Genomic DNA, 13,058 nt, shown 5'->3' with positions numbered 1-13,058 from the left:
AAAAGAAAACAAAAACAGAATCCCGTTGTTTTGCTGTTCTCACAACGACGGTGAAATTTCGCGTCGGTGAAACGACGCTGTATTCGATATGCGACAGACGATATTTTTAGTACGTGAAACGACCGTAACACCGTGCGCGCACAAACGTAAGTTCTGTCAAGCTACGTTCCCGCGTAATTATCCTCCTCATGGTTAAAATATAGAGTTTCGGTTCGCGAAAGTAACCGGTATTCGTTCTATGCTGCGCAACATCTGCATCGATTCACTTTGTTCAATATACCCTTGTCGTATGTGGGGGCATATATATATAGATATATATTTGTATACGTGACTAGTCAAACAAAAGAAAAAAAAAAACGAAAATCCCTTCGCTAGCCATACGCGCTCGAATTAATTTTGCACTGACCGAATTTCACGTCAAACGCGGTAACAATTGTTTCACGACGCGATCGACGTTCACATAGAAATAATTCCGTTTACATATTGTATCATTTTGATCTTTCGCCGCTTTCAAAGCATCTATTCTCTTTTTTTTTTTTGCTTATTTTCTTTTCTTTTTGTTTTCTTCATTATCACCAGCAAGCGTGACTAAAAGTCGAATTGAGTGACGCATGCGCGATCTAGGAAGTTCTTTTTACAAACGTTCCTTGCTCGTCTTTCTCGAATTATTTATACTTGTTCGTCTGTTTTCTTTTCTTCTTTGTTGCATCGTTTCGACGTTTTACAGCACAACTTCCATTCTATCCTCAGCGCCGCGCGAAAGTCTAGATAACGCTAACGAATGGTAATGCCTATCTGATTTTTGTTTTTTGTCAAGGGCCGTCGAAGCGACTCCGTCAATCAGTCGGTTGTATAGGGTGTGGGAATAATCGACGCCGACGACGAATACAACGACGTATTAATACGAAAGACGCTTCATACGCTAGCGAGGCGACGGGGACTCGTATTATTTGGTTGCGTTAAATTATTCAGCCTTGTTGGGGGCTAACTCGGAGCGTTTTCCGGTTCCATCGCGCCGCCGGATAAGGACGGGTCCGTTTCGCTGCTGTGGCTCATTGACACGAACTGCTGTGACAACGTCTGCAAACTTTGTCTCACCTGGAACAGCATACGTTAATAGAATTTTTCACCTGTTCTTATTTTCTTCAGTTTAATCGGTCTGAAAACTTTTGAAGTATGATTTATTACCTGTACGATTGTTAACACTAAAACTACCGAAGATAAACGTGTTTTTGTTTCTATCGTGCTGATAAGAAGGGACAGCTTGTCGGGAATATGCAAATCGATAAATTAACGAATTTCTTCACTTATATGTATACAGTAAATGCTCGATGAGTATTCAAAGGCTCCTTGGCATTGAGTATTAAATATTTCATAAACTAATGGCCACATGCGGCTGAAATAAATATATTTGGCTTCGTAATTCCAAGCTCTACCACTATGCTGATCCTCGTTAAAAAATTAGCGTTACACGTGGGGACCTTTCCTTGTCAGTGCCGAGGAGTCTTCGAACACTCATCGAGGATTTACTGTATTATACTGAAAGTTGCGAAGAATCTCAAAAAAATACTTTGTTATGACATTTTTAGCATTTTTATGAGAGTTTTGGAAACAGTCATTTTGACCGTTTTGGTAGTTATAGTGTTATCACATTCGACGCCACGTCGGTCAGTGGTAACCAACACTAAACTAGTTCGTTCACGCCGCGTCGGTTGTCAACTGACACAATTGGCATTAACTACGGGGTGTGACGATAAAGTTTCAACTATCTTCAAGTATATTTCCGGTATCTCTGTTAACTCTCGGTTCTCACACCTGCTTTTTTGAACGTAGTCGTCACACTGGGTCGATTCGACCTAAACCAATTTTCAATCAGCCGCTGTTTAAAAACCATCTATTGAATTAAGTTGCAAAAATTCTGACATAACTATATAAAAAAATTAATTAATATTTAAAGTATCATCGTGTTTTTAACCTTTCTGTACACGTCCGTCAGTTTGAAAGCCCGACGAAATGTATGTCCTTACTTGTTTTTGTCGAATTTTGTTATAGAAGATTTAAAAGGTGATTATTGCAATAAAACTGTATTCTATAATAGTTTCTTCTTACTATTTTAGTTAAATGCATTCCCCAACTTTATTTGTTAACAACTCCGAACAAATTATCTCGATACGTGTTATGCCGCGACTTATTGCGCGGGTATACAAAGGTTACGACGCCCGTATTACCATTTTCAATGATGCCTCAAAGATATTTTATTCCAAAGTCAAATTTTGGGTCATTTCGACCCAGTGCGACAACTGAGGGTTAATATCCCAGATTCAATTACGAAGAGTGACTACAAAGTTTCGAGAATAATTCTGTTTCCGTCAAAACAGCAACAATTGTAAATAGTTAGTTCGCTTTGAAGGAAATAAAATTGTTCTCGAAACTTTATTCAGACAAGCTTGTAACGTAACGTGGGTATTAAAACAGATAACAGAAAGTAAACACCAAAAGTGTTGTGATCAATGGATCCAGCGCTAGAATGCATGTGTACGGTCGCAAGAGGATTACTTTGAAGACGGTTTCCCGAACCGTTACTGTCACACCTCGTACAATGTTCGCACAATGGAATTACATGAATTTATGTTCTCATGATTATCGCTAAAGACAAAGAAAATTATGTAAATGTAAATTATCATATGCATTGTATGGAAACAACTGAATATTCTATTACCATGCAAAGTTACGTGGACATATCTAATAATAATGTATTATGCTCCTTGTTTATGAAAATTTACCTTTGCCTGGCGAATACTGGGTCCATTTGTATTGTAATATATATGTTACAATAAAAGCGGTAATACAGTAACTGTATACATTTCCTAGTCAATGGTTAGTGAATGTAGTTGCAAGGTAACAAAATTTATACTTTTACTAGTAATTACATTTCTGATTTAGTAAAAGCATGTACAAGCAAAAATGCATTAATTTTAATAAACACTTTTTTCTAACCCAGACGTAACCTAACCTGTATTTATTAACTAAAAACAACTAATTTTCTTAAGAAGAATCCCTAAATTATCAAATAAAGTGTGAAGTTTTCAGTTTTAATTTTTGTTTTAAATATATCTATATCTTCAAAAACTATACTTTCGACATTATACTTTTACCAACGTGTTGTAGGAAATGTATGCATTATCTAGTAAATGTATACATTTAGCAGAAATAGTTTACATCCTTAATTCGGTTCATACTTCTGCTAAAATCGTACGTAAATGCATACATTGTCTAGCAAGTGTATACATTTACCGAACTTCATGCTTTTACTGTAACATATGTATACACCATCTGTGTATACTATGGACCATACAACGTAATATATAATATACAAATATATGCATTGGACATTTTTTTGACCATTATGGAGTGCATGAGACCCACTACTCATAATTAAGAATAATAAATTTTGTTTAATTACATTTCATAATTTTAATATATTTAACGTATGCTGCAATACCTTCGTTTACTTCGCTTTACTTTACTTCAATAATACTCCTGAAAACAGAATGTACATATGTAGAAGATGGGATGAAATGATATTGCTACAATGGGCCCAAATAGACCCAGTAAATCAGGATTAGATAATCGTTTATAAAATAGCCATACTCAAGTTATTGCAGAGAAACAACGAGAAAAATAATTAATACGATTAACGTTTGCGTTATAGAAAGCAGTTCGAAAATGGTCCTCAATGTTAGTGTACTTACAAAGGGCTTCAGATATATAAAAGTCTGCAAAAATAAATCAACATTTTGCAAGAGAAATGAGCAAAAATACATTAATATGTAATGTATATTTGAAATAAGTGGATTTTTCCGGAATCTATTTCGTTCAAAGGCGTACAGAATTTGGCAATTTTCAATTTAACGAAGTCTTAATATGCACCTTTATTATTTGATCGAGATTTGTGTTCAGGTAGTGCAACAGCCGATCCTGCGTGAAACGTTCCGGCGAGACGAAGGGATGGTTTAGATAGGCTGTGTGTAGCCTGTCGATGCGAATCATCATCAGAGCCGCCGACACATAGAGAGCTGCTAATAGAGCTATTAGAATCGTTATCACTGTGCTAGTTTTCAGTCCGCCCACAAACGAGGACAAAAGAACTTTAGGTCTGTTGGGTGTAGTTGGGAGCATTGGTACCGGCGGTGGTTCCAACCTGAGAACACAAAAAAAAAAAAAAAACAAAAATTAATTTTTCTAATGGAACTTCATTAAATCATTAATTTCGTACTATTTACATAGTGCAGAAATGGGCATATTCATTATATAAAAAATTTCGAGTAACGAATAGACGATAAAAGAAGTATATATATATTTCGCCATTATTAATTAATTAAACGTAAAAATTACAATTTTTATATTAAAATAATATGTCCGGAATGAATGGACAGTTGGTAAACAATTATTTAATCTCGTTAACTGTTTAAAGGTCTGGATGAGACTGTGAAGATGGGTATCCATTTGTTACGTATCACCGTTGCGTATCATCATTGCGTGCGTATCAGTACAAAAACGGAGATGCGACTTGTCACAAAAAGTAGAGTATCAATTCCTCCTGTGAGTACAATGAATTCACCTCTTGAGTTAGCAGTGGTCCATTTTTATACATTATGTGCTGAAGACAGAAAAAAGAAGTCACCGTGTTGGTGGGTGTAACAAATGTATAAAAACAGGGATGTATACAGTGACTGCTTCTCTTGAGAAGAATAAAAGTCGTTTCAATTTGGATCACAATATTATTTAACATCTTTCTCATTAAAAAAAGTACTTCCCATAAATTAAATATGAAGAAATAATTAATAATTAATTAAAATCTTTGAGCAATTCCAATGTCCCTATAACTAAACTAAAAAATTAATGCACGTCCTATATACTTTAACACTTCATTTTGTACAATAGATACAGAATGAATAGTAAAATTACGGCTTTTTCTTTAGTATGATTTAACCATCTTCACCCAGTTACATAGTCGCGCTTTTGACGTTGAAATTGCACTATCATTTTTCAACATTAAATTTTAAATACCAGGTGCACACAAGTACATATATCTCTTTGTTTTTATGTAATTCATAGTCCCAATATAATAATAAAATTCTTTGTACACAATTCTTTATAGGTGACGTTTTTTTTTTTTTATTAAGTAAAATAAATAAACTGGCAGTATTAGGAACACTGGCAGTAATTGGGACATGTACCCTATAACGATTGGCTGTATAATATTGGCTAACCCAGGGATCGGCAAACTTTTGAGACGGAAAAGCCAAACCTGTCCCTCGCAACAATTTAAAAATTATTTCAGAGTTATAAAAATATTTTTATAAATAAGGAAAATTTAAAGTAACATTATAACAAGTACTAATATGAATTATATCTTTATTAAATGAAGAAAAAATCTTAGAAAAATTGTTCTCATTGATTGTATTTTCATTTTTAATTGTATCTTCAGAGTCACATGTAAGTAGGTACTCAAAGAGCCACATTTGGCTCGGGAGCCGCAGTTTCCGACCCCTGACCTAACCCAATGACTTACGGAGAGAGAGGGAGACAGAGCTGTTCAAAGAGAAAAAAAAAAGTACAATTTATTTACTTTATGACCGGTGGCAGACTGGGCCTGATGATGGGCGGCGAAATACCGTCTATGTCGGTACAGACGGTCGACGGTCTCGAATTCAGGTCCGTCCCGCTCTCGGACATGCTCGAGTCGTCCTCCTCCGGGTTCACCTCGGAGTCGTCGACCACCGGCGTGTCCGGGGCGAGGAGCTTTTGCTCGTTGGTGGTGAGCGGTAGAATCTGCGGCTGGGGCTCCATGGCAGCGTCCCAAACCTGTTTCATCAGCTTGAAGGTCGAGTCCCTCGACAGAAGGGAACCGAAAACGTGCCTCTCCTCCTCGGTGGCAATCGCAACCGCATTCGGAATGATACGGGCGGTCTTCTCCTTGCTGATCTTCAGCACTGTCACGGTCGGTATCAGCAGCTTCGTCACGTAACCGAACACATTGCTGTAGAACGCGAAATAGTTCGGCGTGATATAGAGATGGCCCTGCAGCAAGATGTCGCCTACCAGTGCGCAGCTGTAATAGTTCAATACACGCTCGTCTGCAGAAACCTGGCAAACAAAAGATTTTAAGGATTAGATAATGATATGGGCCGTTTTTTTTTTCTTTTTGAAAGTGCTATAAGCCCAATTTTGAAAAAATGAGTTAAGGGGTCATGCTCAGTCAGGAGGCCGAAAAAAGAATGTTCTTTGGGAATTTTTTTCTCGAAAACTATAAGACCTTTTTCAAAAAGTGTGTTTGTGTTTCAAAGTTTGCAGTTTATAGATTCTAAGGTAATTTTTTTATTTAAAGATATTTATTAGTAAATAAATGGTGAGAGATCTCCCGGATGTCTCTTCACAAAAAAGGGGTCTCCCATGATCACTGTAACTTCCTAACGGTTTATCCGAAATTAAAAATTCAGTAAGATTTATGTAATGGAAGAACCAATCTTGTCGTTGAATATGGGGTTTTTCGAAATATTGATTAGGAACAAAATGGCAGCTGTTTGAACATAAACATGTAGTTTCTGACATAATTTTTCAACTTCTTTATTTACTAAAAAAAATTAAGAAATGCACGAATGAAAAATTCACGTACCGATTTTCAAAACTGCATTTCGAGTAAAACGCTTTTAAATGACAGCCATTTTCTATTGTTGATAGATATATAGCTAAATTTTTCGGAAATTACTAAGAAAAAAGCATATAATAAGATGTATATGTTGAATTTTTAATACACAATAATTTTATATATACAAAAAAAATTTTATATTTCCTTTTATTTAACAGCTCAAAGGTATGTAACCGGATAAGGTCAGTTTTAGTTGGACATGGATGTATTCTTGTCATATTTATAATAACACAGTCAATGATGTACAATATCCTCATAAATTCTTCAAAAGAATTGTATCTGTTAAATGGTTATTAGAAGAATGTTTTTTTTTTTTTTTTTTTTTTTTTTTTGTTGTAAGTGCGATAAGTCCATTAGATTAATGTAAATTGTGAATTATGTACAAAGGAAAAAGTTTCAAACAAGAATGGAAGATATTTATGATTCAACCTAATCGATTAGGTAGCCATTTAGTTGTACAAAATAGGAATTTGTATTTTGTCTTGCACGATATTAAGTAGTCGACTCAAGTTTCTTCATGTTCTTATTCCAAAATATGCTTCTGTAAGATAATCTATGACTAAAATTAGTCCGTTTCATATTCTCCGTTACTAGTAATGTTTTTTTTATTTGTTAGTTAAGTGCAAGTGAAAGTAATATAAAAGTAGATGTAAAAAATGGAATTTAACAGTTTCGAACTTCTGCTTAACCTCTAGAGGTCGGGGAAGCCTATTTGTAGGCTCTAGAGTGGTCGCCTATTTTTTCTAGTATAAAATGTTGCACTAATATAAATATTATAAGTTATAATAATAACAAATATATGAAAGTTCTAACTGGAAAATATAAAAAGTCGTAAAAAAAACCTGACCGTGCGCTAAAGGTTAGTCAACTTTTTGTACGATTTTCTGACGCAGAATGTCGCGTATGATAAAATATTTTTCAATAAAACTGTTTAACACAGGAGTTAACAACCACTTCAAGCACACACACAAGTGTTTACAACATAATTACAAAAAAATAACTCATGAAATAAAATATTATCATAATTAATTTGGCTCGATCGAATAAGTTTAGCGAATGTTAAAAAAAAAAAAAAGAACAAATTATCGTTCCAGGTAATTACATTTACAGGAACAGTAAACAAAAAAATTTTTATACAACGTAGAGTGATCTGATCCACGAGTAAAAATATGCCACACGAACATGATTTATAGATCTCATGTAAATTCAGTAACTCCCTCTTGTTTACTTACAGTTTAGTTACGCCTAACGAATATCAACAGTTCACTTCAACGCACGTATTTGTAAAACAGAGAAAACTAAACCATCCAACACTTTAACGGAATAATAAAGTAGCTCGAGAAATGTTAATAGATTCGTGAAACGATTTCATTCGAGTCGAAAACTTTGTTATGATAACATGGCAAGTTCTGTTACTATACCGCAGCTGATATACCGGATAACGCTCTTAGCTTCTGTTATACGATAAAACCAGTTCAACGGTTTGCGTGAAAAGTCTCAATAACATGGCAGATAAGATGCGAAACGGTGAAGAACGAAGGTTACCGTTATCATTTCACGAGTGTGAAAAACTGACGCGAAAACGTCGTACATTCCATATTTAGATAGTACATACTTGCGATTTTATCAGGTTGTAAAGTAGGGGGTTCTACACACCGATCGAGCAAACCTTTACCAGCGTGTTCTACTAATCGCAGTGATAGAAAAATATTTTCTGAAGTACAGTAGGCATTCGTTTATTGCATCTTTCAGGGCTGTAGAGTGTCGAATTTCTTGAAACGATGCAATAAACGAGGATCGATCACACGCGCGCTCTTCCTGTTGATCGTCCGTTCACATGATCCAACGTAGGTAAGTAAGCCTGGGAGAGATGGACCACGCGTTTCAAAATATCCGAAAATCGAATGTTTTAGAAATAATAAATATTGTACTCGACGATTTATGTAGTGGATGATCTTTTATATCACATGTAATTAGTATATAACAATATGTTTATAAATAGCTGCAGAATAAGAAAATTAAGTTTTGGGCTATGGTCCATCACTCCTTGGCTACTACTAAAGTTATATTCCTTCATTAAATTGATGTATAATAATTATGTTCATCGAGCGATATCAGGCGATATTAAACGAATATCTACTGTATTTCTATAAGTAGTATCTTGAATTTATATGAGTCGCTTTTTTTAAGTGGTATAAGTTTACTTTTCTTTATTACCAGATACGTATTTAATATTTTGCATTATTTAAAAATATTATTTTAAGCTTTTAAGATTCTAGATATGATTAATTTATTATGCGACCATTCTTATAAATACTTTCTAAGTAAACGAATGTTTCTGTCGGTTGCGAATAGACTGATAACATTTTCAAAAATAATACATTTTCAAAACCTGATCAATACAAGTTTTAAATTTATATTTTCATTGAAGTTGACGACTGTTTTGAAATGTAATACTAAAATATAAATAATAATGATTATAATCAAAACAATAAAGGTATGTTATTAAATATGAAGGTATATTGATATACATTTTCGAGAATTTTATTATAATAAGTTTAATATAAGAACAATACCTATGTATTAGAAAAATGAAAGTACAATCGTAAAGATAGACAATATCAATAACTTTTAATCATATTTCATTCATTGTGCTTTGTAAAAAGTTTCTTGAAATATTCTTGCTGAACAGAGCGTACACAGGGTGGCCCACATAACTCTTAACAGCTCAATATCTCGAAAATTATGCCATCGATTTTAAAGTTCTTGGTCTTAAATTGCATGAATCTGAAGGGCCTTTCTAACTACATAAACGTGAAGTGCCCCCCCCCCTTCCTTCGCCTTTTTAGGAGGGGGGGTACCTTTATAATTTTAAATAGAACCCCCTATAAAACGTTACATATTTAGATTCTACAGGAAAAAACCAGTAAATTTTGTCTGAAACATTTTTTTGTCAGATGTTTCCATGATGAGATATAACAGTTTGAAGTTTCGACTTGTAGGTACTTGCTTGAAGCGCTTGGATATTACGTTATTGAATTATACGCGCTTGAGTCCTTTGCTTATTCGTGAAGAAATAAAATGTTCTTTAAATTAAATGTTCAAAATGTCCACCACGGGTTTGTAAACATTTATTTACTCCAAACATCAAAGTTGTTCTGACATTTGTTAACATTTCGGAAGTCACTGAAGCGCAAGCGTCACGTATTCTTTGTTTTATATTCTCTTTTGTCGTCAGCGGTTCAAACATAACTTTGTCCTTTACATATCTCCATAAGAAAAAATCTAATGGTGTTAGATCGGGGGATCGAGGAGTACATATTTGGTTCAAACGTGTTAAATAAATTGCGTTATTGTTACAAATGGACTACTACTACTTTAAAAAAAAAGACGATTCATATAATAAACACTTTAATGAATATATTAGTTTGTACATACACTGCCGCTCATGGAAGTATGGACACTTGAGAATTAAAAGAAAAAATAAAGACAGATATTGTTTAACGCAAAAAATGTTATTTTGTTTAGTATTACGTTTGATAAAGATAAAGTTAACGAACTATGCATCAATAGTTAAATAATATTCAAACAAACAAGAATTAAGAACATTTAAAATTAAATTTTCTTTTCACCAAAAAATCCTCCTTTGGAATTTATTACAGTTTTGGTCAATAAAGGCATTCGTCATATTAATTTTCTTATTTTTTCATCCGGTATATTTCTCCATGCCTCTTTTAACAGCGTCCAGAGCTGGATTTTAGAAGCGAGGCACTGTTTTCTAATGCTTCTGTCCAATTTGTCCCACAACAGCTCAGTGGGGTTAATTAAGGTCTGGGTTTTAAGGTGGCCAGACCACCTTCATTTTTAAAGTTCCAAAACTATCTTTTTATACTCTCAATAAATAGACAACACTTCATTTATGTTGAACATTTCATTCATTGAAAAAAAAAATCCAAAATATGACAATTTTTCTGGGCTTTAAATATGTATATTCTATCAGGGGTTGTAGTACCTATTAGATTGTTGCACACGAAATGATCGTTTTATTACCAGCACTTGATATATTCAACATTATACCAATTTTATTAGACGATGTAAGATTAAATAGACGCTATACACGTATTTCATTGAAATACAAAAGTGACATTTATATTACATTCATTACATAATTGTTATATACTGAATTTGAAAAGGTCTCTTCAAAGACACTTTCGACTGCCACCTTTCCGTCGAATACTGCCATCGCTAAATAGTATTTTGTTTAGTAGAAACTTATATGTATCTTTATAAAGTTGAATTATGAATTTAGCTTTAATGCCCATCTTTTAACACGTTGACTGACCAGTGAAAAAGGCCGTACGTAACCAGACACGCTTCCTTTCGTTCTTTAAGTCGGAAATCGTCGAAAATATATGCGTTTAGTTAATAGAGGTTGTTGATCGTGTTTTAAACTATACCTACTGTAATAATATTAAATTATACTATCACAAATTTTTACGCAAAATTTTCTACCGATATTTAAACGATCCAGTCCCTTTGCAACGTACATGTCACTCCTAGTTGGGTGATGTAGCAGTTAAAGTGTGGTCAATGCATGTGGTAGAAATGGCCCCAATTTAACTGAGGTTGATTCTCGATTTTAATTATCATTAGTGTTTAACACGATTGGTTTTATTCTTATGTCAGATGGTGCAGTTCCTGGTCAAGAAATTAGGGCCATCCATAATTTGCCTAATTTCCCGCGGTAATCGTAGAATTAAACGGCCAATAAGTTGTATTAGCTACTAAAGTACGTACAAATCTATTACATACATATTAATAATTTGTATCTCATTATTTTCAGACGATTTTGTCAAACATTCAGAATTTTTTTTAAATCATCTATTGTGGCGACATGTAATGCGTGTACAAGGATTTTAAGTAAGCGCCAGACATTTTCAATGGGATTCATGTCGGGAGAGTTGTTTGGACAATAAACTCGCAAAAGTAAAAAATAATAAGACATTACATACAATGATATATAAATTATTAATATGTATGTAAGTATGTAATATACAATATGTACATACTTTAGTAGTTAATGAAAATTATTATTAAATTACGTCCTGGCATTTTAATTCTACGCTTATCGCGGAGAATTATGGGTGGCCCTAATTTTTTAGCCAGGGACTGTACATAGCTTGAAACTAATAGAGTAGGTACACTGTGCAATTTTTTAATAAAGACAGCAGCTGTGATAACAATTGTTAGTCATAAAATTAACGTCAAATATACCTATCAGTAGAATCGCCCACTTCATTTGCAAAGGCTTAAGAAAGAAATTTTCAAAGAATCGATTTTTCACTTTCTACATTTTCTTTAAGTACAACATCTCGAGAATATTCTGTGCAAGTTTCAAGGTATTCCAATTAAAAATGACAGAGTTACAGGCGTTAAAGATGAACATTTTATATAAATGTAAGCTTGACTTGAAACTTTAAACGCGTTTTTCTTGAAACTAGATTTTTCAAAACGGTGATCAATATTTCTCGAAAACTATTGTGTCGATTTACATGAAACGTTTTGCGCCTTATTTCAAATCAGAAAAACTTGTCCTTGAACGAAGGATTTTTTTTTTTGTTCGTTCTATACTTTTTTTTTTTAATTGACCAAAAACGAATGATTTTTAGGTGAAAATCGCACTTTCTCAGGAAAATGTCCGCTATTTTGTTCCTAATCAATATTTCGAAAAACCCCACGTTCAAAGACAAGATTGGTTCTTCCATTACATAAATCTTACTGAATTTTTGATTTCATGACTACTGTTTGTGAAGAGACATCCGGGAGATCGCTCACCATTTATTTACTAATAAATATATTTTAAATAAAAAAATTACCTTATAATCTATAAACGGCAATCTTTGAAACACAAACACATTTTTTGAAAAAAGTCTTATAGTTTTCGAGAAAAAAATTCTTAAAGAACACTCTTTTTTCGGCCTCCTGACTGAGCATGACCCCTTAATGGAATGCAACGATCAAGTCTGGTCAAATAATCGGTGAATATCGTACACATTACGATCTAATTAAATGTGGTGATGTGGAAGTGACACACGTGAAACGCAGAAGCAAAGACTTTCTTTCAATTACCTGAGAGAAATGCCTGTGAAATTTCTTTTGTCTGGCGCTGCTGGTAGTCGTCGGCGAGGATGTGGACGAGGATCTGCTAACCTTTCCCGGTGCGACTTGTACGACACCACCGGCTGCCATGGATGGTGTGCTTCTACTGAGCGGTTTAGAAAGATGACTGAAACACAAAAGAAATTCAACTGTGAAAAAACCACGTCGTACACATGTTAAACATATT

General features: G+C 34.0%; 1 protein-coding gene across 2 annotated transcripts in view; it reads right to left on the bottom strand.

The window, feature by feature from the left end:
- Positions 1 to 297: 297 nt before the first annotated feature.
- The window catches only part of LOC107193792 (GRAM domain-containing protein 3-like), a 154,628-nt gene continuing 141,867 nt past the window's right edge, over positions 298 to 13,058 (bottom strand). For both annotated transcript variants that reach the window (XM_015583296.1, XM_015583297.1), the window contains exons 5-8: positions 12,842 to 12,998; positions 5,633 to 6,150; positions 3,931 to 4,201; positions 298 to 1,098 (exon numbers count right to left, since the gene is read on the bottom strand). In XM_015583296.1, coding sequence (XP_015438782.1) covers positions 985 to 1,098; positions 3,931 to 4,201; positions 5,633 to 6,150; positions 12,842 to 12,998 — 1,060 coding nt within the window. In that variant the 3' untranslated portion in view covers positions 298 to 984. The remainder of the gene's footprint in view (positions 1,099 to 3,930; positions 4,202 to 5,632; positions 6,151 to 12,841; positions 12,999 to 13,058) is intronic.

Source organism: Dufourea novaeangliae, unplaced genomic scaffold (genome assembly GCF_001272555.1).
Source record: "Dufourea novaeangliae isolate 0120121106 unplaced genomic scaffold, ASM127255v1 scaffold24, whole genome shotgun sequence".
Taxonomy (NCBI): domain Eukaryota; kingdom Metazoa; phylum Arthropoda; class Insecta; order Hymenoptera; family Halictidae; genus Dufourea; species Dufourea novaeangliae.
This window is presented reverse-complemented; position numbering and strand designations above follow the sequence as displayed.